Source organism: Saccopteryx leptura, chromosome 5, assembly GCF_036850995.1.
Source record: "Saccopteryx leptura isolate mSacLep1 chromosome 5, mSacLep1_pri_phased_curated, whole genome shotgun sequence".
In the NCBI taxonomy this organism is placed as follows: Eukaryota; Metazoa; Chordata; class Mammalia; order Chiroptera; family Emballonuridae; genus Saccopteryx; species Saccopteryx leptura.
The window spans coordinates 56,240,833-56,255,509 of NC_089507.1; the positions used below are offsets into that span (position 1 = coordinate 56,240,833).

The following is a 14,677-nucleotide window of genomic DNA, read 5'->3' on the forward strand; positions in this document are numbered from 1 at the left end:
AGCCGTGCCCTTCTGTTAGTTTGTAGGCAATATACTAATCACATAAGGTAACACTGGATGCTGCTCTCTCTGTCTTTGCCTTAGTTTTCCAGAACAGGCCTAAATCAGACAAATTCCACTTCTCCATAAAAGAGGAGGTGTGCTGAAATAAAGAGGCAAAAAGCGTTCTCCTTATTTCTACAGAGACAATAGGGTCAGTGAATTAAATAAATAAATGAAAATACAACGAACAAACGAGTAAATGGATAAATAAACATATAAATAAAACTTCTAACGTAGCTCTTGTTGAGTCCAAACTCCCATATATCCAACAAATGATACGTGTAAATGGGAGGCTTGTGAATTGTCAAATGCCTGAGGTTAACCACAGTGCTTCTTGGCTCTGGTCCCGCCAAGAGACCAGCAATTGGCTGAAACAGGGGAAGTTAGAATTCCAGAGCACGTTTCTCCTGCAGCGGGTTCTCCCTCAGCTTGCTCTTGGCCTTTAGCAAGGACTTCTCACCGGGTTGCCCGCGGGTGCAGCCGGGCACATCCTGACACCTCTCGGGTGCATTCTCCCCCGCTCCCTCCCGACCTGTTTACTCCCCAAGGCGGAGGGACGTGAACCGTCAGGTGCGACCCAGCAGGTGGAGTGGCTGAGCCGGCCCGAGGCAGCCCCGACATGAACTTGAGTGTGGGTGTGGGGTAATTTGGATGGGAACAACCTGGAGACGACCACTGCGACATCCCGCGCCTCGCCGGCGGGGTGTGTGCCTAAAGAGCAGAATAAATAGGAGGCTCCCTCCTCCCAGCGACACTCAGGGAGCCGGCTGCCACCGCCCTGGGTGTTTGCCTGCCCTGTAGCCAGGGTTCCAGCCTGAAGTGTAGTTTCGTTTCCTCCTGGCTCCGGGACTAGTTTCCAGACACCCCTAGGACGCCGCGGCCTGGGAAAGGGGCGCAGCGGGGGCCGGAGGCTCGTCTAGGGGCTGCCCTGCCCCGCAGCGCGGGTTGGATGGACCGGACCGCCCCGGGCAGCGGCACCAGCTCCTTGCCACTGCTCCTGGCCCTGGGTAAGTGGCCGCGCTGGGCACTGGAAACCCAGGAAGAAAGGCTGGGCTGGAGGCGCAGGACGGGCGAACTCTGATCCACGCTGGCATCTGGACCCGAGGGCGCGCAGGGGGGACAGGGGCGGGTCAGAGAGCCTGGACCCCTGGGAGAGGGCGGTGTCCAGGGTCTGGCAGCTGGCACCTGTTGCGGCTGTCCCCAGGCGCGCGGGGTGGCCCGACGGCGGAAGGGACCCTGGGGCCCTGCGGCTGGTGCTGCAGATGTGGACGCAGAGCGGAGGACCCAGGTCGCCGGACCGGTGTCCGTAAGGCTTTGGGGGCGCCATGGGGGCGCTGAGCAGGCGACTGGGAACTGGTGGGATGAAAAGCAAAGGCTTGGGGGACTGGGCCAGCGAGACGGGAAGTAATTGGAAAAGGAATTTCTTGGTTTACGAGTGCGGGCAAGGTGAAGAGGGTTCTTCGCCTAGAGCGTATGCCAGAGGTAAGAGAGGGACGCCCGCTGGAGAGAGTCAGGCTGGCCATGGCCGGGACAAAGTATCACACCTTTTCTTGCAGGCAGTTGGGAGGTGTTGCAGGAAAAAAGACAACTTGTGAAACCTGAATCTCCTGTTGCTCATAGGAAAGCAAAGGAAAAGGAAATGACAATGTTTCCATGGCGCGATCCATGAAATATAGATGTTTCACTCGGAGTATAGGCATGTGCTGCTTAGACCAGGGTGTGCATTCTGAGAAAGAGTTATTAGGGGATTTGGTCATTGTACAAACATCACAGAACACACTTAACAAACCTAGATGGTGTAGCCTACTGAACACCTTGGTTGTACGGTATAGCCTACTGCTCCTAGGCTCCAAGCCTATATACAACATGTTATTGTTCAAAACATCAGGAGGTTAAATCAAGTGCAAGTGAAAATCATGCAATCAAGACACTTGGTGAACACCTGTGTGAGTCTGCTGCCAGCGTAAGAGATCATACTGTTTTACAGCAAACTTTTTTAATAACTAGAAAGACTACACTCTGAAGTAATATAAGTAATATGTAATATAATATAGGTAATACCATAAACTAGTAACAGTCACTTCTTTTCAAGCTTTCTGTACTGTACAAAATTATATGTGCTATGCTTTTATAAGACCGGCAACACAACAGGTTCGTCTCCACCAACATCATCACAAACACATGAGTAATGTGTGGCTCTGCAACATTATGCTAACTATGAAGTCACTGGGTGATAGGAATTCTTCAGCTTCATTACAGTCATATGGGCCACCATTGATCGAACCTCCTTAGGTGGCATGTGACTGTATATCTTTTAGTATTTCAAGGAGAAATTGCAGGAGGGAAAACTTTAGTTCACTTCAAAGTTTCAATCTGGGTTGTTAAATTAAAGACCACTGGGTGTGGTCACCTGGGATGACGGAAGAGTGGCGAGTGGAAGGAGTAGCAGGATCCTGGAACCTGCTAGAGGCTCTCCTCCCCTCCTTGGGAGTCAGTGATGGCAGAGAGAGACCTGAAACTGCAGGTGCTGGGGGAGGCTTATGCAGCTGGAAGCCATGTTCCCTTTCCCTTCCCATGTGGTAAGGTAGCAGGAAAATGCTATCACTTCAAAGTATCCCGTCTACACCATGGTCATTTTGAGGGGAGTGAAGAGAGGTCAAACTAGCAATGTTTTGTTGGCTTAGATGGGATTAGGGGCAGGGACATCTGAGCTTGGGACATTAATGTAAGAGGAGGAGAGTCTTCATTGCTGAAGTGTCTACAGCTTCAAGCTTAAGAAGGGCTGGGATTTCTTTAATGGAGGGAAAAGAATAGAATCTAAATGGAAACTTTCATATGGCTGTGTTCTTTAAGTTAGAGAGATGGCTTCAAAGGTACGGCATTGGCCTGACCAGGCAGTGGCACAGTGGATAGAGCGTCGGACTGGGATGCGGAAGACCCAGGTTCGAGACCCCGAGGTCGCCAGCTTGAGTGCGGGCTCATCTGGTTTGAGCAAAGCTCATCAGCTTGAACCCAAGGCCCCTGGCTCCAGCAAGGGGTTACTCGGTGTGCTGAAGGCCCGCGGTCAAGGCACATATGAGAAAGCAATTAGTGAACAACTAAGGTGTTGCAATGAAAAACTGATGATTGATGCTTCTCATCTCTCTTTCTGTTCCTGTCTGTCTATCCCTCTCTCTGACTCTGTCTCTGTCTCTGTAAAAAAAAAAAAAAAAAAAAAGTATGACATTGGTTGAAAGTGGAACAGACTTAGGACCATGGCTAGAGAGAAGAGACTGATATAACAAACCCTGCAGAGGAGGAAGAAGTCAGGAACAATTGATGGTGGAGTGATGTGGCAACTCAAGAAGAGCAATGGGTCTGAGAGTTCAGCCCAGAACTAGTTCTGATGCTTCACCCGTACTGGGTGAAGGAGTCATTTTCTCCTTACCTCATCTGGACTGCCTAATGCTCAAAGTATTTACTGAAAGTACGCCACCGTCAGCAAGATGCTAGAGTATAGGGGAATGGCGGTTGGATAAGGGCTCAAGAAATTCCTAAGACATAATTTCTAAGATGTGATTTTTTCCCTAAAAGATATTATGTTGAAATTGGAAATACAAGACTAACAGATAAAACACCAAAAGAGAAAAATTCATGAACCCAGGAAAGAGAAACCTACTTCCTACCAAAGCTCCACCAGTGTGGCATGGGGCAGTGGGGAACAGCTGCATGGAAGACACGAGTGGGTGCCTTGAAGAGTGGGCAGGATTTGAAACAATAGGGAAGAGAGTCCAACAATAGACAAGAGAAATGGCTTTTAGTGAAGGGTCAGTGATAAAAAATAAGATGGCTTTCCTGGAGAGACAGCCAGCTAGCCAACTAGAAAGTAGAATTTGTGAGAGGCAGACAGATTATGAAGAGCAAAAAAAGAAAAAAGCCACATTAAAATAAATATTTGGATATGAATCAATAGACAGTTAAACACACACCATCACAGGTCTTGACTACAGGAGTGATATAAAGCAAACAAAGATTTAAGAGGGTAAATTTGTCAGAGGAGTTCAGTGTGGTAGTGAGGAGACAGGAGCTATGATCCAGGTATGAGCTAATTCAGACCAAAATTAGGGTGACATATCAGCAGAAATGTTATGATAGAAATAATTATTCCAGTTTAATGGACACTCTTCCGCCTTTACTTTCAGTCAGTGCTTTATTTTTTTCTCAAAACTTGTCAAAGAGCAGAAATGAAAAAACAACCTCTAATCTAGTGCCCCAGGATACCCAGGGTAACCTAATGTACAACTTCCCTGTTGAATGTTTGGCTTAAGGAATTGAATTCAGTCTTTAGATCTCCTAAAGATCCAGTCCTTGCAAAATGCCAAAGGGTGTGATTTGTTGGCATCAGTGTTTCCCTAAAGTGGTCCCCTTCTCTCATGCACACTTTACATGTAGGTCCCATTCCTAGTTTAAGTCACATGTTATTTTACTTACTTTCCAAAAGCAATGTAATTGCTGTGTGACTCACTAGTACACAGGCATGTTTGTGTGCATGCATGTGTGTGTGTGACAGTGACAAGTGCCTTGAGAACTGGCACTGAGCAGACATGAGACCTGGTTCCAACTCTGTTGATCTGTGACTGAGATGCCTGTGAGTTTTAAATTTCTGGGCCTCGTTTTTCTCACTTGTAAAATAAAGGGATTGCTTTAGATGAGACCAGGGCTCTTACCACCTGGACATTGTACTGATCTTTTTTTTTTTTTTTTCTGAAGTTGGAAATGGGGAGGCAGTCAGACAGACTCCCGCATGCTCCCGACCAGGATCCAGCCGGCATGCCCACCAGGGGGCGATGCTCTGCCCATCTGGGGCGTTGCTCTGTTGCAACCAGAGCCATTCTAGCGCCTGAGGCAGAGGCCATAGAGCCATCTTCAGTGCCTGGGCCAACTTTGCTCCAGTGGAGCCTTGGCTGCGGGAGGGGAAGAGAGAGACAGAGGGGAAGGAGAGGGGGAGGGGTGGAGAAGCAGATGGGCGCTTCTCCTGTGTGCCCTGGCCGGGAATCGAACCCGGGACTCCTGCACACCAGGCCGACGCTCTACCACTGAGCCAACCGGCCTGGGCCTGTACTGATCTTTAACCAACATTTCCATTGGGAAATTTAAGAGGAAATCTTTTTACAGCAGTATTTAACTACCATTTACTTTGTGATGGGATCATTGTTTCATGCAAACATTATCATCACAGAGAGAAGCACGGATGCTTGACTCTTTAAGAAATGTGGTGAATGAAAGGGGAGTCGCTTTCTTTAAAGTGAGTTTTTTATCTTAAAGAAATGGTATCATTCTCTGTAATTCTGTTTTTTAGTTTCTCCCTCTCATCTACTTGCTATATAACACAAACTCTACACCAGTGAAAAAGGGGAAAAAATGTTTCTTTTCAAAACATGAGTGAGCTTTAAGGTAAAAAAAATATGTTCTCCTTATTAAAATACAAAACATTAATATTTGTAAGTTGGTTTTAAGTTTTACTTGAAACATGACTGTATTCGTGGAGTAATATCTAGCTTTCAAGTGAAAAGCAGGTGGTTGCAGCAGGTAAAATTCCCATGATAAATTTGAAGTAACTGAAGCCCCAAACACTGAGAGATTTGAGGATTTGCCTCTTTAGTCCTGCTTTGGCTTAAAAGAACATTGGAAGTTTTTTGTTTTTTGTTCTCTGTTTTTCTTTCTTTTTAAAAACCTCAGGTTTCACAGGCTATACTTGCATGTTATCAACTGTTACAAATCAGTTTTGCCATTGTTCTGTTCCCCCTTGTTGTGTGGAATTCCCAAATAATTCTAGAAGACCCCAGTACTGCAGGTATACTTTGTGGTACCCCTGCTGATGCTTGGCCTGCCAATGTCTGCCAGAATTGAAGGTGCAGAGAAAAGAGAGCACAACGTCTATCCCAGTGACCCAAGCCTCGTCTCTGGGGAGACTGCTCACCCCGGCACTCCTGGGCTCCTTAAGTCCACAGGCAGCCTAGTGGAAACTCATCTTGTTTTGTTCTCACCCTTTTTTTGTAGTCAGGTCATGCCAGGACATAGACATGAATGTCACTAAGAGGCTGGGCCAGGGGACAGTCAGAGGGACAGGAACCAAGCTGTACCCAGTGTCACCTCGCTGATCCATGCATCTTCATTAGGATCAATGTCTTCCCAGGAGGATCCCGACAAGCAGGAATCCAGGCTGCACGCAGTTTAGCCTTAAGCCATGATCACGATACACTTCCAAAACTGCTCTGACAGGCCCCTGGATCCATAAAGAACCCGTAGTCCAGTTGGTCAAGAGTGCTTCAAACTCCCTGGCCGGTTGGCTCAGTGGTAGAGCGTCAGCCTGGCGTGCAGAAGTCCCGGGTTCGATTCCTGGCAAGGGCACACAGGAGAAGCGCCCATCTGCTTCTCCACCCCTCCCCCTCTCCTTCCTCTCTGTATCTCTCTTCCCCTCCCGCAGCCAAGGCTCCATTGGAGCAAAGATGGCCCGGGCACTGAGGATGGCTCTGTGGCCTCTGCCTCAAGCACTAGAATGGCTCTGGTTGCAACAGATCCACGCCCCAGATGGGCATGCCGGTGGATCCCGGTTGGGCGCATGCAGGAGTCTGTCTGACTGTCTCTCCCCATTTCCAACTTCAGAAAAATACAAAAAAAAAAAAAAAAAGAGTGCTCCATAATAATAATTTGAGAGGAAAGCAATGTGACCAAAATGGGTATGCTTTGTACTGCTAATGATTGCTAGCTTTCCCGGGCATGTCTGTATCTTGAAAAAGAAATCTTGGTAGTTCAAATAAATTTCTAATTGCTAGATTTAAAGAAATAAGGAGAGAATTCTTTTAGATGGTTGAAGAGAGATGAGGTATTTAATCAATTCACATCAATTAGGTAATAACCTACTTTGATTATAAACAAGGCTAAGTCAAATAGCCAGGAAATACTTGTATTCATTCTTTACATTTTTTTGAGGATATGTAGTATATTTTTTACCTGGCCTATGGACTAGAAGCATTGATTCTGAAACAGTGACAAAAAGTTTAATAATGTTTGCATTAAGTCTTATTTCAACATGCCTGAGTTGGTTAGATAACAGGCTCAGTTACCAACATAACATTTCTTTCTTTGGAAAATCATGTGTTTATTAATTCATTTAGCTTTACTTAACTTAATATGCCATGTCAGAGGGCCGCTTTCCTGGAAGTACAACACTAATGGATAATAGGTAGCTATTGTGGTATTTTTTGATAGGGAAATGATTAATATAGAGCATGCAGTCCTTTAAATATTGGTTTTAGTGTGCACAGTAGATCAGAAAAAGAGAGACTAATATAATAAGAGGCAAGTAAAGAGACAGCTGCTATTAACTAGCCTGGAAAGTCTGGACTAGGCAATGAAGAGAAGAAATAGACTCAATAACTATTTCTAAACATGACTTTATAGAATATAATGACAAGTCACATGTAGGTAGGTAAGGAAAAGGAAAGAAGGAATAAAACTATCACTGAGACCACTAACCCGAGAGAGACAAGGAGTTTAGGGTACCATATGTAAATGAGAACTTCCTTTCTGTGGGGATGTGAACTGTTTTGGAGATATTCAAATGTCCTGTGAACATTTGGAAATATAGAAGTTGGCTTCAAATTAGAGCAGTGGAACCCAAATCGGATTGTTCTAAGAAATATAAAAAGTACAGGTTATCAGGCCTCTCCCCAGACCTCCTAAAATCTGATTAACATGTTCCAATGAAGGTAACAGTTTAAAGACTTTCCAGGAGATGAAAAAATTTTCCTTATAGAGTAACTGCAAATAATATATGTAGATACTGCCCCTCTAGGAGGTAGAACTTAGTTTCTTGAGCCTTTTAAGTGTAGATTGGACCTAGTTACTTGCTTCCAAAGAAGAAAGTATAAAAAGAAGTAAAATGGTAACTTTAAAGTACGAAAACCTGGCAAACACTACCTTACCAAGTGGCCAGGGTTAACATCACCAGCAATACCATGTAGGTATCACATATCCTCATACAATGTGATGAGAGGAACATTCTCTGTAGCATTCACTCTAAAACCCAAAATATTGGTCCAATTATTATAAAAACATCAGACAAACCTAAAATTGAAGACTATTCTACAAAACATCTGACCAATACTCATAAAATTTGTCAATGAAGCCCTGGCCAGTTGACTCAGTGGTAGAGTTTTTGGACTGGTGTGTGGATGTTCCAGGTTCAATTCTCTGTCAGGGCACACAGGAGAAGCACCCATCCACTTCTCCACCCCTCCCCCTCTTGCTTCTCTCTCTCTCTCTCTCTCTCTCTCCCCCCATCTTTTCTCTTCCCCTCTTGCAGCCATGACTCAATTGAAGCGAATTGGCCCTGGGCATGGAGGATGGTGACACGGCCTCCACCTCAGGTGCTAAAAAGAGCTTGATCACCAAACAATGGAGCAACACCCCAGATGGGCATCACCCTTTGGGGGGGGGTTGTTGGGTGGATCTTGGTCAGGGTGCATGTGAGAATCTGTCTGCCTCCCTGTCTCTCAGTGAATAAAAAAAAAAAATTGTCAATGAAGTCATAAAAAAACAAGAAAAGACTAAGAACCCATCACAGACCAGAAGACACTAAGAATCTTAACACAGAAAAAGGATATTAATAGAAAGTTGGTTAAATCAGAATAAAGCCTTGATTTTAGTCAATAATAATGCATCAATGTTAATTCCTAGTTTTGATAAATGTACCATAATGCAAGGTGATAACATCAGAGGACGCAGAATTGAGTGAGGATGTATGGGAATACTCTGTACTTAGCAATTTTCTGTAAATCTAAAATTACAGGTATCCCTCATTTTTCAAAAGTTCACTTCACACTACTCCACTTTACAATTAGTACCTGTTCTTGTTAAGTAAAAGAAATCAGAAGATCTTCGCTTTTGTGATAAAAGGTGAAAAGCGAAAATTGCATTCAGTGTCTGTTTTGCAGCCAGCCATTGTAGAGACAGTGAGCACCCTGAGCGGTGGGAGTGCCACCAAGCTCCGTCCCCAGGAGCCACACTCAGCATCTCAGCATCAAGCCCTATAGCTTTTGACTGGTTCTGTGAGCATCTGTGCTTTATCTCAATTTATTCTGTGTATCCATTAGCAAGTTGTGTTTGTTCTAAGGTAATTGCTTCTTTACCTGATGCCATTTGAGATTAAAAAAGGTTTTATAAGAATATTCTACTTTTAGATAGTGGGGAAAACCTGTATTTTAAAATAAAGTTTATTATTTAAAAACCAAAAAAATGTTCTACAGGAGATTCTAATGACTAGCCAGTTTGGACAACCACCTAGTTAGAAAATAGGATTGAAAATTTAAATAAATAATTTATTCTGATTATAATTTCAGGATCTAACAGCTTGCCTAGCACACAATACATCTTCAAGAAATATTTGTTCAAATACTGAGTCCATGAGTATTTTTGTGAGATTGAATAGCATAAGCAAAATCATAGAGACAGAAAGTAGAAGGGTGGTTACCAGAGTCTGGGAGAGGAAGAATTGAGGAGTAATTGTTGAGTGGGTCTAGAGATTCAGTGTTGCAAGATGAAAAGAGTCCTGGAGATGGATAATGGTGATCGTTGTACAACAGTATGAATGATATTACTGAACTGTGCATTTAAAAAATGGTTAAGATAGCCAGATTGTATGCTATATGTATTTTACCACAGTAAAAAAAAAGAATGGAAAAGAAAGGACAGAGCCTCGTGTTGATGGCACCCATATTTACCGTGTGGGGAGTCAGAAAAAAAAGCTGGCACAGTTGAGTGAAAAGGGAAACACAATTCAGGAAGCCAAGAGTGAAGGTAGTTTGTAGGTGGGAGATTTGGGAAGGTCAACCATATCAAATACTGTGGAAATGGAGGCAGCTGAGGCTCAAGAAGAAGCCACTGCTACGTGGGCTATGAGGAAATCATCGGTGTTCTTAAAAGACAAGAGATTGGTGGTAACTGGAGAACACACACACACACACACACACACACACACACACACACATACACACACATGACTCAAGAGGATAGAAGTTGGAGTGGTGGGTAGAAACAGGAAAGTTTTTATTTATGAGAGCCAACATCAAATAGTTGAAAAGTTGTCTCAATAAAGGTTTTCTCTGTTTAATTCAGAGGGCACAACTTGTGTTAATTACAGGAAGACAACTCTCACCTTAATTTAGAAGGAATTATCTTCCAAGTAGAGCTTTGAAAAAATGGAGTCCACTGACATGGGATGTGGTGAGCCTCCCATGCCTGGACGTGTTTGAGGTCTGGATGGCACTTACAGGAAGTTGTGCACAGGTGATTCCTAGGTGAAGTAGGAGGTGGATCAAATGACTACCAAGGGTTTTTATTTCCCAGGAACTCAGGGTGATGTTACTGAACTTTGGGAATGTTTTGGAGGTTGGTAAGTAGAATTTCAAACTAAGAAATTGTCTTTGGGAAGAGAAATTTAAAAAAAAAAACAGGGCACGTAGGGACTTGGGAAACCAATAGTGATGAATTTTTTAAAAATAAAAAGAAAATTACTTGAGATTTTCCCATCAAAACTTGATTCAGTGACTGTGCATGCGTGTGTGTTTGCGTGTGTGTGTGTGTGTGTGTGTGTGTGTATGTGTGGTGTGACACAGAGGGACAGACAGACAGGAAGAGGAGACAGATGAAAAAGCATCAATTCTTTGTTGCGGCTCCTTAGTTGTTCATTGATTGCTTTCTCATTATGTGCCTTGATGGAGGGGGGGGGCTATAGCAGAGCAAGTGACCCCTTGCTCAAGCCAGCGACCATGGAGAACCCCACAGCTCAAGCCAGTGAGCCCATGCTCAAACCAGCAGCCTTGTAGTTTCAAACCTGGGTCCTCTGCACCCCAGTCTGATGCTCTATCCACTATGCCACTGACCGGACAAGCAGTGTATCCGTGCCTTCTCATAAGCCTCATCTTGGGGTAAAGAAAATTCTATTCCCCAGGCTGAGGTTCTCCCTTAAAAATGCTGTGTTCTTTACACATATTTTACTCCTTACTAGGATAATAATTATCCACTGAGATCCAATTGTGAAGGAAAAAAAAACCCAGCATAACTATAACTGATAAATTATATTGACAAAATTTCAAATATCTCAGAAGACATATTTCTAAGATTGCCATCACATAATAAAAGAACTATGAGAAAATTCTTTAATTATTTTTAGATAAATGACAGTTATCTTGTAATGGAAGGTAAAAAGAGTGACTGGAAGTATGATTTAGATTTGAGATAAAACTACACACAAGAATAATAACACTGAGGAACAAAATTTTTGTTGCATCCACAAAAACACTTGTTCTTACCTAATTCGAGTGTGCTGATCTCAAATCTGACATTAGTTTTTTCTCTGTAAGCTACAGTTTTTTTGAAATTCAAGATTTTAGGTTTTCATCTTATTGTAAAATTTGCAACATTTAGTTTAACATAATGAAGTAGAATGTCTTCTTGGGCATCATCTTTGTGAAAATATAATAATTTATATAATGCAATAAATACATTAATACACTAAAGATATGATTGCATCAGAATTTGTCTACAATTTCAAAATAGAACATATTAAAACATTTATTTTAATCATAAAATTTGTGCAAAACTTATTTAAATTCTATTCAGGCAAAAATTTGCGCTTTTAGCTCTTGCGTTTGTGTACTTGTTGAGGACAATCTCGTTTGATGCTCCAGCAGTAGTCTGCTCATCACTAACAGCTCCAAGATTTTTGGGAAACTTATCAAGGTGACTCTTCAGGAAGTGAATCTTAATGCTCATGTTACATCCAATGTTGCAGAAAGCCAACAGCATCCTTTGAGCCAGAAGTTCATAATTTTCTGCTTTTTTGTTGCCAAGGAAGCTCTTTGTAACTGCAACTAAAGACTGCCATGCTGCTTTCTCCTCCTTATTCATCTTCCTGGCAAATTCTTTGTCATGTATGAGGGTTCAAATTTGAGGTCCAGCAAACACATCTGCTTTTATCTTCTTGAAAGACAAGGCAGGAAAAGCAGAAATAATATATTGAAAGCATTCACTTTCTCTATTCAAAGCCTGAACAAACTGCTTCATTAAGCCAGGTTTGATGTGAAGTGGGGGAAAATGATCCTGTCTCGATTAACTACAGGTTCATTCACAATATTTTGCGTCCTTACTACCAAAGCTCCACGTTTTGGTCACTCCTGTGTCTAGTGTTTCTTTCAAGCTCGGCTGTCCCACAAACACAGAAAGCAAGGATACTTTGTGAAACCTCTCTGTTGTCCTAACAGGAAATTTACCATTTTAAGATAAATGGTACCTCCTACCGTTGTGTAGGAGAACACATTTCAGGCTCCATTTAGAGCTGTCAAGAAATAGCCACCATTCTGTTGGACTATAAGTGGTAACACCTAGCTGACTGAGAAGACTACTGATATCATGACAGTAAACAAAGTGTTTGTCTTCGGAAAAATAGCCCACAAAAATTTGTTCATGCTTCCTGAAATGAGATACTTTAGCTGACCGGTGAAGTACATTCTTTTCTTGAAACCTGGAGCCTAATAACTCAGCTGCTTTCTTTGATAGGCCCAAATCTCTTACTAAGTCATTCAATTCGGGTTGGCTAAACTGCTGAGGGGTTAATGACTGCTTGGCATCAGAAGAAGACCCTTCAGATTCTACAACCATTTCCTCATGCATCTTAGCAAAATACACTTGATCACCATGTTCACTTTCTTCATCCTTAGAAGAAATAAAACCATTGAAAACTGGAACCGGGAGTGTCTCAGAGTGTGGGATAGGTCATATTGCTGAAGGAATATTAGAATATGCAATCATATGTCATTTTTTCTTGCCGATGCCCTTTGTATGGATCAGACAGAAATAACAGTCACTGCTGTGGTCCTTAGGTTCACGCCAAACCATGGAAATACCAAATGGCATTCCTTTGCGTTTTCCTTTTGTCCAGTCACGAAGCATTTCCTCACAATTATGACACACAATACGAGGAGCACAGTTCTTGTCTTGATTGCCAAGGGGAACTTGAAAATAGGCAATATTTGCACGTGTCACAAATGATGAGATATTGTACCTTTAACGTTGAAGTGTGTAACAGCCACATATATAACAGAAGGTGTTAGGACTATTCTTACATTTACACCTACTCAAAGAAGCCATAATTTGATCTTAAAACAAAATAAAAGGGTGTTTTTATCAGATAATAATTTTTTATATTTAAAAACAACTACAATTATGTAAAAGTGATGTTTGTAAAACATTAATTGCCTTGTGGTTATGTCCAATCCAAAAGTCGTTGCCCTTTAACTCCAATTTAAAAGCCAATGCATGCCATTAACTGTAACAAAAAGAAATTAAGATTGCATAAAAATTCGAGCATGCACTAAAAAATGGATTTCAGATTTGGAATCAGCAATGCATAAATATATAGAAACAGTTCTGAAACCTCATGCAACAGAAAATGAAAATAAATTGTTCCCCAGTGTAATCTGTACTTCTCATTTGCTTTTGCAAAAGCATAAAAAGGAAACATATCCCATTTTTTCTTACTAATTTTTATTCAAAAGCACTCACCACTATTAAATATTTTTGCACCTGACCAGGTGGTGGCACAGTGGATAGAGTACTGGACTGGGTTGCAAAGGACACAGGTTCAGACCCCGAGGTCGCCAGCTAGAGCGCAGGCTCATTTGGTGTGAGCAAAGCTCACCAGCTTGGACCCAAGGTCGCTGGTTCGAGCAAGGGGTTCCTCAGTCTGCTGAAGGCCCGTGAGAAAGTAATCAATGAACAACTAAGATGTCACAACGAAAAACTAATGATTGATGCTTCTCATTTCTCTCTGTTCCTGTCTGTCTGTCCCTATTGTATCCCTCTCTCTGACTCTCTCTCTCTGTCTCTGTGGAAAAAAAATATATTTTTGCATGATTTTCTAGTTTAGTCATACCCTCAATTGGTAATCTATCTTTCAGGATATGGTAAATAGACATTGCAAAACTTCAACTGAAAAAAATGGTGTGACCATTTCATAATGAGTCTTACTTTCATAGGCCATACAAGGAAACCAATTGAATTATTTTACATCCTTACCATACACATCAAGAAGGCCCTTGTTTCTGAATTTTACTTTGCATAATTTTTCATTTCAGCTGGATAGCTTTACTCACTGTTTCCAGAACATACCAAGCTCATGTCTATGTCATTGCCTTCCGTTCTGTTTAGTTCTCAACTTCCATGAAACTTTTCTTTATGATCTCTACACTTAATACATTGCTTCTTTTTGGAATTCCAATAGAGTTTATTTTTGTATACCTATCGCTTAAAATATACTACCTGGTAATTCTTTATTTATTTATTATATATTTATTTTTATCTGCTCCCTGAAAAATGATTTTATCAACATAGATAATAATGTATTAATGTTAAGTTGGGTTGACTTCCCTTAACTCAGTTTAGGGACCTAAATTCTGCAGGGTTTTTTTTTCAGGTTGGTTATGCAACTACTCCAAACTTACGATCTTTTCTTTACCATTATTAAAGCTGATAACCGTTTCCTCATGGATCAAAGGCTGTGTTATCTCTAAATCCAAAGGCCAACACCACTATT

The 14,677-nt window shown here is 42.2% G+C and overlaps 1 protein-coding gene across 2 annotated transcripts in view; it reads left to right on the forward strand.

The window, feature by feature from the left end:
- The first annotated feature begins 537 nt into the window (after positions 1 to 537).
- BTC (betacellulin) overlaps positions 538 to 14,677 on the forward strand; it is a 46,569-nt gene continuing 32,429 nt past the window's right edge. The window contains exon 1 of one of the 2 annotated variants that reach the window (XM_066385643.1): positions 538 to 1,049. In XM_066385643.1, coding sequence (XP_066241740.1) covers positions 992 to 1,049 — 58 coding nt within the window. In that variant the 5' untranslated portion in view covers positions 538 to 991. The remainder of the gene's footprint in view (positions 1,050 to 14,677) is intronic. The other variant, XM_066385642.1, reaches the window with a different exon arrangement.